This window comes from Oncorhynchus nerka, linkage group LG12, assembly GCF_034236695.1.
Source record: "Oncorhynchus nerka isolate Pitt River linkage group LG12, Oner_Uvic_2.0, whole genome shotgun sequence".
Taxonomy (NCBI): domain Eukaryota; kingdom Metazoa; phylum Chordata; class Actinopteri; order Salmoniformes; family Salmonidae; genus Oncorhynchus; species Oncorhynchus nerka.
In genome coordinates, this window is record NC_088407.1 from 82,025,482 (window position 1) to 82,040,410 (window position 14,929).

At 45.8% G+C, this 14,929-nt stretch overlaps 1 protein-coding gene across 1 annotated transcript in view; it reads right to left on the reverse strand.

Moving 5' to 3' along the window:
* LOC135574140 (thyrotropin receptor-like) overlaps nucleotides 1–14,929 on the reverse strand; it is a 39,386-nt gene that overhangs the window by 14,907 nt on the left and 9,550 nt on the right. Inside the window, exons 5-9 of the mRNA XM_065025025.1 lie at nucleotides 12,239–12,313; nucleotides 5,153–5,230; nucleotides 4,750–4,818; nucleotides 3,805–3,882; nucleotides 2,279–2,467 (exon numbers count right to left, since the gene is read on the reverse strand). Of these exons, the coding sequence (XP_064881097.1) occupies nucleotides 2,279–2,467; nucleotides 3,805–3,882; nucleotides 4,750–4,818; nucleotides 5,153–5,230; nucleotides 12,239–12,313 (489 nt within the window). The remainder of the gene's footprint in view (nucleotides 1–2,278; nucleotides 2,468–3,804; nucleotides 3,883–4,749; nucleotides 4,819–5,152; nucleotides 5,231–12,238; nucleotides 12,314–14,929) is intronic.

Genomic DNA, 14,929 nt, shown 5'->3' on the forward strand with positions numbered 1-14,929 from the left:
AGTTCTCAGTGAACACCTCCAGGGGTGATTACCGACCAGCTGGTTGAGTTCTCAGTGATCACCTCCAGGGATGATTACCGACCAGCTGGTTGAGTTCTCAGTGAACACCTCCAGGGATGATTACCGACCAGCTGGTTGAGTTCTCAGTGATCACCTCCAGGGATGATTACCGACCAGCTGGTTGAGTTCTCAGTGATCACCTCCAGGGGTGATTACCGACCAGCTGGTTGAGTTCTCAGTGAACACCTCCAGGGATGATTACCGACCAGCTGGTTGAGTTCTCAGTGATCACCTCCAGGGATGATTACCGACCAGCTGGTTGAGTTCTCAGTGAACACCTCCAGGGATGATTACCGACCAGCTGGTTGAGTTCTCAGTGAACACCTCCAGGGGTGATTACCGACCAGCTGGTTGAGTTCTCAGTGATCACCTCCAGGGACGATTACCGACCAGCTGGTTGAGTTCTCAGTGAACACCTCCAGGGGTGATTACCGACCAGCTGGTTGAGTTCTCAGTGATCACCTCCAGGGATGATTACCGACCAGCTGGTTGAGTTCTCAGTGATCACCTCCAGGGGTGATTACCGACCAGCTGGTTGAGTTCTCAGTGAACACCTCCAGGGATGATTACCGACCAGCTGGTTGAGTTCTCAGTGATCACCTCCAGGGATGATTACCGACCAGCTGGTTGAGTTCTCAGTGATCACCTCCAGGGGTGATTACCGACCAGCTCCATTACTGCACTAATTAAATAATACAGTTGAATTGTTTTGAAGAAATTTTAAAAGTCTATCTTTCTTGATTACAATAATTCCACCACAAATGACTCCTCATTCTTAATGTATAGGAAAAGAGGAGAGATATATGGATATGGAGAGGCTGGCTCTATAATAGTCTATTTTTATTTTTTTATTTTACCTTTATTTAACCAGGCAAGTCAGTTTTAAACAAATTCTTATTTTCAATGACGGCCTAGGAACAGTGAGTTAACTGGTCTAGGAACAGTGAGTTAACTGGTCTAGGAACAGTGAGTTAACAGCCTGTTCAGGGGCAGAACGACAGATTACAATGACGGCCTAGGAACAGTGAGTTAACTGCCTGTTCAGGGGCAGAACGACAGATTACAATGACGGCCTAGGAACAGTGAGTTAACTGCCTGTTCAGGGGCAGAACGACAGATTACAATGACGGCCTAGGAATAGTGAGTTAACTGCCTGTTCAGGGGCAGAACGACAGATTACAATGACGGCCTAGGAACAGTGAGTTAACTGCCTGTTCAGGGGCAGAACGACAGATTACAATGACGGCCTAGGAACAGTGAGTTAACTGCCTGTTCAGGGGCAGAACGACAGATTACAATGACGGCCTAGGAACAGTGAGTTAACTGCCTGTTCAGGGGCAGAACGACAGATTTCAATGACGGCCTAGGAACAGTGAGTTAACTGCCTGTTCAGGGGCAGAACGACAGATTTCAATGACGGCCTAGGAACAGTGAGTTAACTGCCTGTTCAGGGGCAGAACGACAGATTTGTACCTTTGTCAGCTCGGGGATTTGAATTTGCAACCTTCCGGTCACTAGTCCAATGCTCTAACCACTAAGCTACCCTGCTGCCCCAATGAGCTGGATACATGTTGCTTGATGACACATTCCGGCATAATGTAAGGCCAGGATAAATAATTCATCCACGGACACTGGGACTTAAATGTTTAATTAGAGCAGGGCTGCCCAACCCTTTTCCTGGAGAGCTACTGTCACCTAGTGTTGTTGTTCCAAACCTTATCTAGCACACCTGGTTCTAATGTTTAACTGGTTGATAAACTGAATCAGGTTAGTTGTTACTGACACTGGTTTGAAAATCTACAGGAGTACAGCTCAGCAGGAAATAGGGTTGGGCAATCCTGAATTAAACTAACAAAATGTGATATCCACACATCCACTGATTTCAAAGGTCAAATAATATGTATGGCAAAAATATAAAAGAGGACTTTTATACACTTTTTCACACATGCTCCCATGTGTATTTTACTAAAAACGTGTTTTGTAACGTTGTTTAAACCAACACTTGACAGCATCTGCAGATTGTAGTGTGTGAAGAGTTATTTTGTTCTCCCTATTCTGAGTACCCAATTCAGCATTCCCCCAACACACATACACACACACACACACACACACACACACACAGACATGTGCACATACACGTGTACACACATCGGTGAAAGAAGAGTGAAACAGGAGCGTGGGAAACCGGTCTGTTGTATAAAAGTTTTTTATTTCTTACCCTCGCCTCCTCTTCACTTTGCTCAGTCCACAGCAGTGACTGGGGTAGGTGAGCTCAGCACTCTGCAGATGCTGGAAGGCCCTCAGGGGGGGTAGTTTCTTGAGGGCCCAAGTGTTTTTAGCTTTCAGTTTCTGAACAGCCTCCAGACCCATTGTGGGTAAGGAGTTCACTCTTGATTCGGAAACGTCTCTGGGGGGGACAGAAGAGGGGAGCGGAATTCACTTTCTATTCTCAGACCCCAAAACAATGATGTGTTTTAGTTGTTTCCAGTTTGAATGTGAAATCTCCTGTGTTTTCCTGCACTTCATTTTTTTCATTTTTTTTTCTATTGTTTTACATTTGACCCCTTTTTGTTCCCCAATTGCATGACATCCAATTGGTAGTTACAGTCTTGTCCCATCGCTGCAACTCCCATTACGGACTTGGGAGAGGCGAAGGTCGAGAGCCTTGCATCCTCCGAAACATGACCCTGACAAGCCGCACTGCTTCTTGACACACTGCTCGCTTAACCCGGAAGCCAGCCGCACCAATTTGTTAGGAAGAAACACTGTACAACTGGCAACCGAAGTCAGCGTGCATGCGTCCGGCTGCCAAAAGGAGTCGCTAGAGCACAATGGGACAAGAACATCCCAGGCGGTCAAACCCTCCCCTAACCGAGACGACGCTGGGCCCGAATGTGTGACGCCTCATGGTTCTCCCTGTCGCGGCCGCCTGCAACACAGCCCGGGATTAAACCCGGATCTGTGGTGATAAGTGTGGCGATCCAGTGCCATAGACTGGGAGGCCACTTGGGAGTCTACTTCCTGCACTTTTGAATGGAAAACTTTTCAGACAAGGTTGAATAAAAAGGCTCCTGAAAGGGATTAGGGGACTTTGGCACAGTTGCATGGCTTGATGTCTTCCCAACATCTTTCCGATTTCTTAAAACCTCTATGGGATCAGTGTCCCCCCTGCGGGACGGTTGAGCTAACGTAGGCAAATGTGATTAGCATGAGGTTGTAAGTAACAAAACAAATTCCCAGGACATAGACATATCTGATATGGGCAGAAAGCATATATTCTTGTTAATCTAACAGCACTGTCCAATTTACAGTAGCTGTTACATTGAAAGAACACCATGATATTGTTTGAAGAGAGTGCACAATTATGAACTTGAAAATGTATTAATAAACCAATTAGGCATATTTGGGCAGTCTTGATACAACATTTTGAACAGATATGCAATGGTTCATTGGATCACTCTAAAACTTTGCACGTACACTGCTGCCATCTAGTGGTCAAAATAGACATTGTGCCTGGGCTGGAATAATACATTATTGCATTTCTCTTGCATTTCAAAGATGATGGTACCAGATCTAATCTGTTATATTCTCCTACATTAATTTCACATTTCCACAAACTTCAAAATATTTCCTTTCAAATGGTATCAAGAATATGCATATTCTTGCTTCAGGCCATTTTAGGCGAAAATTGAAAAAAAAATGGTCGGATCCTTAAGAGGTCAAGAGTAAAAGCCTTTCACTCACAGAAGAGTTGGCCCGCTGATCACGCCATAAAATGTCCTCTCATCCAACCGCACCAGATCCACATTCCTATAGAGGTAACTAAATAGAAAAGGTAGACAGAATGACAAAGAGAGGAGAAGAGTGTAGAATGGAAGAAAGGGTTATTAATGTAACGGAGAGAAGAACAGCTTCTGCTAAGCTAATACTGCTAAACTAATACTGCTAAGCTAATACTGCTAAACTAATACTGCTAAGCTAATACTGCTAAGCTAATACTGCTAAGCTAATACTGCTAGGTTAGCACACTGATGCCGGCTTCACAAAGACAGTGAGAGGAAGGTTGAGTAAACAGATGGGTGGCACTTTACTTAAAGCCTGGAGTTAAAATAATTTTTAACCCCTGCCATTATAATGCTTTATAACTCCTGCAGTTATAATGCTTTATAACACCTGCCGTTATAATGCTTTATAACCCCTGCCATGATAATGCTTTATAACTCCTGCAGTTATAATGCTTTATAACTCCTGCAGTTATAATGCTTTATAACCCCTGCCGTTATAATGCTTTATAACCCCTGCCATTATAATGCTTTATAACCTCTGCCATGATAATGCTTTATAACCCCTGCCATTATAATGCTTTATAACACCTGCCTTTGCACCAATAGTTTTATTTCTGCCAGTAAAATGTTTCGATCAGTAAAATACTCTTGTAGTAATACTCTTGTAGTGTAGGGGTCTTGTTTACAGACCCCCCCCTTCCGTAAATCACATTGTCACTACTCACTTCTTCACCATGCTAGCTGATGTGTGCTGAGCGTTCTGGCACAATAACAGTTGCCATGCATCACCCAGGTGGGTGCCACACATTGATGGTGGATGAGGTGAGATTCCCCGTTACTATTTTCAACAGTTGGTTGAAAGGCGCTATATACATCCATTAGTATTACTACTGTTACTACATACACTTCCTCCAGTCTGGTTCCATTGAAGGCGTAGGGTTGGATGTCTGTCAGACCGTTGCTGTTCAGCATCCTGCCAAACAACACAGCAGCTAATGGGGATCCATAATAAATACAAATACAGGTGTTTACTAGAGTTACAGCATCGTCTTTCATCTTCCTAGTTTCTTCTGTTACATACACAGCCATCTGGCCAGAGAGATAAAGTGTAGCTTGGTTGCACTGACCTGTTAAACCCTGACATGATGTTATAGTAATTCTCTGAGAGAACATTTGTGATACCACCTACTAGGACAGAGCTGTTGAGTTAGTATGTTAACGACCAGAGGAAATGGATCAGGCCAAGCTCCAATCATACACATAGTATGTACAGCAGAACTAGATTAAACAATCCACTGTTCACTTACAGGGTGATTTCATTCTCTGAGATCCCATTGAATGAGTTGGCAGGAATTTCTCTGATGAAGAGGTTATCCACAATTTCCCTGAGAGAGAGAGAGAGAGAGAGAGAGAGAGAATCAATGTCTGTTGGTGAATGTCTGTTCTGATTATTATCTACCAGCCCCAATGGCCAAACTTTATTGAGCTAGTAATGCTACATTGTTATTGATGCAATGGCTGGAAACATTGTTTTATATCGCTGGCTCAACTACAGATCATACTCTTTCACAAAGAGGAGAAATTCTATGGTGGAAGGTGAACAGAGGGAGGATAGAGCTTTGAATTAGAATAGTCGAATGGTCATCAACCTTCTCATGACGGGATAAATGTGGCGGCCGGTTAGCCTAGCTGCTAAGAGCGTTGGGCCAGTAAATGACAGGTCGTTGTCTCGAATCCCCAAGCCGACTAGGTAAAAAATCTCTCCTGTAAGTCGCTCTGGACAGGAACATCTGCTAAATGACTAAAGTCTAAATAAATGTCAGTAATTTTGGTCAACCATGGTTTTTTTCAAATGCACTCTGTTTGTCAGTTAGCTTGCCAAACAGTTTTAGGATCATAACATAACATAACATAACATAACATTTTGCATGTGGGAAAAGAGTAGGCTACCTTCGCTTCAATTAGCTCAAAGTATATGTTCTTATACAGATGTTTCTTTAATAAAACCTGTATAAACTATATTTATATTATATGACAGTATTAAGTTGGCAATAATTATATTATAACATTTCTGATACATCACTTTTATTCTCCTGCATAGTAAAATCAGGATTATGCCTCTACTGCCAATCATTCCAACTTGACCGGTTTGGATTTCTCCCTTACCAATATGAGGGTTTATGACACAGCCCCTCTAGTAATTTAATAGGATCTCTATGAGATAGAGATACTCCTGGGTCTCTGCACCACAGCTTTATTTTTACAGTACCTGTCTACAATTGGCTTAAGTGGCTGGAGTAGCAAGACATCAAGACATCGGGACTAGAGGTTGAAACAAAGGGAGTAAAAATAGAATTCCTGTCCCGTCTTGTCAAAAATAAACCAAGACTGTTCTCAGAGCAGACCTGGTTGTAGCTAGATACATTAAGTTGAAGTGGCGTCCTAGACAATTTTGGTATTTTAGCTAACCTTAACCATAATCCTTTTCTCAACCTTAACCTAATGATCCTAACCTGCTGTATGCTCATCAAAACCAGCAGACCTGCCCTGACAGCATTGTGAGTAACCATAGCAACGGCTCTGTTTGGTTGCTGTTCAGTTCTCACCAGACAGTAGGCTGCCCTGCATACACAGCTAATAGCAACTACATGACCAGATTTTGGCAATGAAGGCAGCCCTCTTCTAATTACTCAGAGTCAGATGAACTCATGATATGGCCTCGTGCAATTGTCTCCGAGTGTTTTTTGAAGGAACAATTAGGCTTGACCGGAAGCGTTGTTGGTACTAGGAAGAGCTAGCTACGCCGCTTCAGGGCGCTTGTCCCGCTCTCCGGTTGGTATTTAATTAAACCGCTGCCGCGTACTCGATTCCTTCATGCCAAAGAAAAACTCTAATACATTTTGTTAAAACATTACTCTTTCTCTTAAATTGCTTTAATGTTGGTGATGGGTCCTTGGCTGCAACAAGACGCTGCAACATTCACTGACGTAAATTAGTGACTGGTTATAAATTGAGTGAAGAGCGAGGGTGGGGGGAAATTACAATATATATATATATACATTTGTATTAAGCCCACTATATTAGGCCTACACAGTTAATTTGTTTCATGAAATGCTCTACACTCCCCATACAGTATTTCTACACTCCCCATACAGTATTTCTACACCGCCCATACATTATTTCTACACTCCCCATACAGTATTTCTACACTCCCCATACAGTATTTCTACACCGCCCATACAGTATTTCCACATCCCCCCATACAGTATTTCTACACCCCCCCATACAGTATTTCTACACCCCCCCATACAGTATTTCTACATCCCCCCACACAGTATTTCTACACCCGTCATACAGTATTTCTACACCCCCCCATACAGTATTTCTACACCCCCATACAGTATTTCAACATCCCCATACAGTATTTCTACACCCCCCATACAGTATTTCTACATCCCCCATACAGTATTTCTACACCCCCATACAGTATTTCTACATCCCCTCCATACAGTATTTCAACATCCCCATACAGTATTTCTACACCCCCCATACAGTATTTCTAGATCCCCCCATACAGTATTTCTACATCCCCATACAGTATTTCTACATCTCCCCATACAGTATTTCTACATCTCCCCATACAGTATTTCTACATCTCCCCCTCCTCAGTTAAAAACTATTCCTGTACTGCAGATTACTGTGGACTGTTGATCCTGCCATCTCCTGTCCCGATCTTGAATCTAAAAACTTCACACGGATGGGGACTATACCGTTAGGTGATGGGGACTATACTGTTAGGTGATGGGGACTATACTGTTAGGTGATGGGGACTATACCGTTAGGTGATGGGGACTGTACTGTTAGGTGATGGGGACCGTACTGTTAGGTGATGGGGATTATACTGTTAGGTGATGGGGACCGTACTGTTAGGTGATGGGGACCGTACTGTTAGGTGATGGGGACTGTACCGTTAGGTGATGGGGACCGTACTGTTAGGTGATGGGGACTATACCATTAGGTGATGGGGACTGTACTGTTAGGTGATGGGGACTGTACTGTTAGGTGATGAGGACTATACTGTTAGGTGATGGGGACCATACTGTTAGGTGATGAGGACCATACTGTTAGGTGATGAGGACCATACTGTTAGGTGATGAGGACCATACTGTTAGGTGATGAGGACCGTACTGTTAGGTGATGAGGACCATAGTGTTAGGTGATGAGGACTATACTGTTAGGTGATGAGGACTATACTGTTAGGTGATGAGGACCATACTGTTAGGTGATGGGGACTATACTGTTAGGTGATGAGGACTATACTGTTAGGTGATGAGGACTATACTGTTAGGTGATGGGGACCATACTGTTAGGTGATGGGGACCATACTGTTAGGTGATGAGAACCATACTGTTAGGTGATGAGGACCATACTGTTGGGTGATGGGGACTGTACTGTTAGGTGATGGGGACCATACTGTTAGGTGATGGGGACCATACTGTTAGGTGATGGGGACCATACTGTTAGGTAATGGGGACTGTACTGTTAGGTAATGGGGACTGTACTGTTAGGTGATGGGGACTGTACTGTTAGGTGATGGGGACTGTACTGTTAGGTGATGGGGACCATACTGTTAGGTGATGGGGACCATACTGTTAGGTGATGAGGACTATACTGTTAGGTGATGGGGACTATACCGTTAGGTGATGAGGACTATACTGTTAGGTGATGGGGACTATACCGTTAGGTGATGGGGACCATACTGTTAGGTGATGAGGACTATACTGTTAGGTGATGGGGACCATACTGTTAGGTGATGAGGACCATACTGTTAGGTGATGGGGACCATACTGTTAGGTGATGAGGACTATACTGTTAGGTGATGGGGACCATACTGTTAGGTGATGAGGACCATACTGTTAGGTAATGGGGACTGTACTGTTAGGTGATGGGGACTATACCGTTAGGTGATGGGGACCATACTGTTAGGTGATGAGGACTATACTGTTAGGTGATGGGGACCATACTGTTAGGTGATGAGGACTATACTGTTAGGTGATGGGGACCATACTGTTAGGTGATGAGGACCATACTGTTAGGTAATGGGGACTGTACTGTTAGGTGATGGGGACTATACCGTTAGGTGATGGGGACCATACTGTTAGGTGATGAGGACTATACTGTTAGGTGATGGGGACCATACTGTTAGGTGATGAGGGCCATACTGTTAGGTGATGAGGACTATACTGTTAGGTGATGGGGACCATACTGGCAGGTGATGAGGACCATACTGTTAGGTGATGAGGACTATATACTTTAATAACAAGATGATACCTTTTTATTCATAATTAATTCCCTATAAATAACCCTTTCATCTGATCCCCATCATTTGTCTCATCGCAGCACTCTATTTCTGTCTGTATGCGGTTCACACACACACACACACACACACACACACACACACACACACACACACACACACACACACACACACACACATTAAGGGAAAAAAGAGGGGCACAAAGGCTGGGCAATTAGATATCCATTATGGGTAATTTTTCTCAATGGAGAAGATTGTCTTGATATTTTTCTCTTTCATGTATTATGTTATCAAGGGGAGAACATTTGAAACATGGTGGTGGTGGTGATGGTAGTGATGGTGTTGATGGTGGTGGTGATGGTGGTGGTGATGATTGTGATGGTGGTCGTGGTGGTGGTGATGGTGGTGCTGTATATGGTGATGGTGGTATTGGGGGTGATGATGGTGGTGGTGGTAGTGGTTGTGATGGTGGAAATGATGGGGGTGGTGATGATGGTGGTGAAGGTGGTGATGATGGTATTGGTGGTGATGGTGGTGGTGGTGATGATGGTGGTGGGGATTATTGTATTGCTGGTGATGGTGGTGGTGGTAGTGGTTGTGATGGTGGAAATGATGGGAGTGGTGGGGTTAATTATGGGGCGGTGATGATGGTGGTGCTGGTGGTGGTGATGGTGATGGTATTGGTGGTAATGATGATGGTGGTGGTGATGGTATTGGTGGTGATGATGGTGGTGGTGATGGTGGTGGTGGTGAGGATGGTGGTGATGGTGATGGTGGTGATAATGGTGATGTTGGTGGTGGGGATGGTGATGATGGTGCTGGTGGTGGATGTGATGGGGCGGTGATGATAGTGGTGATGGTGGTGATGGTGGTGGTGATGGTGCTGCTGATGATGGTGGTGGTGGTGATGATGGTGGTGGTGATGGTATTGGTGGTGATGATGGTGGTGGTGGTGATGATGGTGGTGGTGGTGATGATGACGGTGGTGGTTGTGATTGTGGAAATGATGGGAGTGGTGATAATGGGGGTGGTGGTGGTGATGATGGTATTGGTGGTGACGATGGTGGTGGTTATTGTGGTGGTGTTGCAATTGGTGGTTATGATGGTAGTGGTTGTGATGAGGATGGTGGTGGTGGTGATGATGGTGATGTTGGTGGAAGGGTGGTGATGATGGTGCTGGTGGTGGTTGTGATGGGGATAATGATGTGAGTGGTGATGATGGGGTGGTGATGATGATGGTGGTGGTGATGGTGCTGCTGATGGTGGTGGTGGTGATGGTATTGGTGGTAATGATGATGGTGGTGGTGATGGTATTGGTGGTGATGATGGTAGTTTTGATGGTGGTGCTGGTGATGGTGGTAATGGTGGTGATGGTGATGGTGGTGATAATGGTGATGTTGGTGGTGGTGGTGGTTGTGATGGGGTTAATGATGGGGCGGTGATGATAGTGGTGATGGTGGTGGTGATGGTGCTGCTGATGATGGTGGTGGTGGTGATGATGGTGGTGGTGATGGTATTGGTGGTGATGATGGTGGTGGTGGTGATGATGATGGAGGTGGTTGTGATGGTGGAAATGATGGTGGTGTTGGTGATGATGATGGTGGTGATGGTGGTAGTGGTTGTGATGGTGGTGATGGTGGTGATGGTGGTAGTGGTTGTGATGGTGGTGATGGTATTGGTGATGGTATTGGTGGTGGTGATGGTGGTGGTGATGGTGGTGATGATGGTATTGCTGGTGATGATAGTGGTGGTGTTGATGATGACTGTGGTGGTGGTGGTGGAAATTATGGGACTGGTGATGATGGTGGTGTTTATGATGGTGGTGATGAGGGTGGTGATGATGGTATTGGTGGTGATGATGGTGGTGGTGATGGTGGTGATGATGCTGGTGGTTGTGATGATGGTATTGGTGGTGATGATGGTGGTGGTGATGGTGGTGATTTTGGTAGTGATGATGATGGTATTGGTGGTGAAGATGGTATTGGTAGTGATGGTGGTGATGATGATGGTAGTGGTTGTCATGGTGGTGATGGTGGTGGTGATGGTATGGTGAGGGCGCTGGTATTTGTATAATGGTGGTGGTGGTGGTTGTGATGGTGGAAATGAAGTGGTGGTGATGATGGTGGTGATGGTATTGATGGTGGTGACGGTGGGTGGTGATGGTGGTAGAGATGATGGTGATGGTGGTGGTGGTGGTTGTGATGGTGGAAATAATGAGAGTGGGGATGATGTGGGTGGGGGTGATGGTGGTGGTGATGGTGGTGGTGGAGATGGTGGTGTTGATGGTATTGGTGGTGATGGTTGTTGTGATGGTGGTGATGGTTGTTGTGATGGTGGTGATGGTGGAGATGATGGTGGTGGTTGTGATGGTGGAAATTATGGGAGTGGTGATGATGGGGGTGGTGATGATGGTGGTGATGGTTGTTGTGATGGTGGTGGTGGATATGATGGTGGTGGTTGTGATGGTGGTGATGGTATTGGTGGTGATGATGGTGGTGATGGTTGTTGTGATGGTGGTGATGGTGGATATGATGGTGGTGGTTGTGATGGTGGAAATTATGGGAGTGGTGATGATGGGGATGGCGATGATGGTATTGGTGATGATGGTGGTGGTTGTGATGTTGGAAATGTTGAGAGTGGTGATGATGGTGGTGGTGGTGGTGATGGTATTGGTGATGATGATGGTGGTTATGGTTGTTGTGATGATGATGGTGGTTATGGTTGTTGTGATGGTGGTGGTGATGGTATTGGTGGTGATGGTGGTGGTTGTGATGTTGGAAATGGTGGGAGTGGTGATGATGGGGGTGGTGATGATGGTGGTGGTGGTGATGGTGGTATTGGTGGTGGTGGTGATGGTATTGGTGGTGGTGATGGTATTGGTGGTGATGATGGTGGTGATGGTGATGGTATTTGTGGTGATGGTATGGTTGTGATGGTGGTGGTCATGGTATTGGTGGTGGTATTGGTGGTGGTGCTGGTAGTGGTGGTGGTGGTGGTGATGATAATTGGGGTGGTGGTGTGGGGGCGATATAATAGAAAAGCCCAGCCAGAAGGACCAACAAGCGGACACACTTACAAGATGAAGTCGTCCTGACTGGAACGGATCTGGCCCAGAGCAGGGAAGGAGAGCAGGCCGGTGTTGAAGATGCCCCTGCAGTGGAACAAATACTGCATCAGTCTCCATCAGGGCTAGGCTGACCATAGAGATACAATATTAACCCAGATGGTCGTGGTGTAGTCGCCTGTATGACAATTTCCATTCTAGGGTTTGATCTAGTGTTCTGTGAGTCAACCCTGCAGGTATGACCAACGTCTTGGAATGACACGGCAGGGTTTATTTACAAACCAGCACCATGCACACTTAACTCTGCTAATGACTTACCAACTGAGCTAATTGATCAACATCTGTGATTGGCTAAATTCCACCTAACTGGGCATGCAAGCTCAAGCTAATAACTTCACATTCATTATCTCCAGTACCATATACCCAGTTTCTCTTTGATAAAAAAAAGTGTTTTTCTACATTATGTACAAAAAAAAGAAGAAAAAAAGAAAGAGAAGCGATAAGACTGTGAAACAACTTGTTTTTTAAACACTCTCTTGCACTGACTATGCACACACACTGGTCTCTACCCATACACACACACACTGGTCTCTACCCATACACACACACACACACTGGTCTCTACCCATACACACACACACTGGTCTCTACCCATACACACACACACTGGTCTCTACCCATACACACACACACTGGTCTCTACCCATACACACACACACTGGTCTCTACCCATACACACGCACACTGGTCTCTACCCATACACACACACACTGGTCTGTACCCATACACACACACATTGGTCTCTACCCATACACACACACACTGGTCTCTATCCATACACACACACACACTGGTCTCTACCCATACACACACACACTGGTCTCTACCCATACACAGACACACTGGTCTCTATCCATACACACACACACTGGTCTCTACCCATACACACACACACTGGTCTCTATCCATACACACACACACTGGTCTCTACCCATACACACACACACTGGTCTCTACCCATACACACACACACTGGTCTCTACCCATACACACACACACTGGTCTCTACCCATACACACACACTGGTCTCTACCCATACACACACACACTGGTCTCTACCCATACACACACACACTGGTCTCTACCCATACACACACACACTGGTCTCTCTACACACACACACACTGGTCTCTACCCATACACACACACACTGGTCTCTACCCATACACACACACACTGGTCTCTACCCATACACACATACACTGGTCTCTACCCATACACACACACACTGGTCTCTACCCATACACACACACACTGGTCTCTGCACATACACACACACACTAGTCTCTACCCATACACACACACAATGGTCTCTACCCATACACACACACACTGGTCTCTACCCATACACACACACACTGGTCTCTACCCATACACACACACACTGGTCTCTACCCATACACACACACACTGGTCTCTACCCATACACACACACACTGGTCTCTGCCCATACACACACACACTGGTCTCTGCCCATACACACACACACTGGTCTCTACCCATACACACACACACTGGTCTCTACCCATACACACACACACTGGTCTCTACCCATACACACACACACTGGTCTCTGCCCATACACACACACACTGGTCTGTGCCCATACACACACACACTGGTCTCTACCCATACACACACACACTGGTCTCTGCCCATACACATACACACTAGTCTCTACCCATACACACACACACTGGTCTCTACCCATACACACACACACTGGTCTCTACCCATACACACACACACTGGTCTCTACCCATACACACACACACTGGTCTCTACCCATACACACACACACTGGTCTCTACCCATACACACACACACTGGTCTCTGTCCATACACACACACACTGGTCTCTACCCATACACACACACACTGGTCTCTACCCATACACACACACACTGGTCTCTACCCATACACACACACACTGGTCTCTAGCCATACACACACACACTGGTCTCTACCCACACAAACACACTGGTCTCTACCCACACACACACACTGGTCTCTACCCACACACACACACTGGTCTCTACCCACACACACACACTGGTCTCTACCCACACACACACACACTGGTCTCTACCCACACACACACACTGGTCTCTACCCACACACACACACTGGTCTCTACCCACACACACACACTGGTCTCTACCCACACACACACACACACTGGTCTCTACCCACACACACACACACACTGGTCTCTACCCACACACACACACTGGTCTCTACCCATACACACACACACACACACACACTGGTCTCTACCCATACACACACACACACACACACGCACACACACTGGTCTCTACCCATACACACACACACACACTGGTCTCTACCCACACACACACACTGGTCTCTACCTACACACACACACTGGTCTCTACCCACACACACACACACACACACACACACACACACTGGTCTCTACCTACACACACACACGCACTGGTCTCTACCTACACACACACACACACACACTGGTCTCTACCTACACACACACACACACACACACTGGTCTCTACCTACACACACACACACACACACACACACACACTGGTCTCTACCTACACACACACACACACACACACACACACACTGCTCTCTACCTACACACACACACACACACTG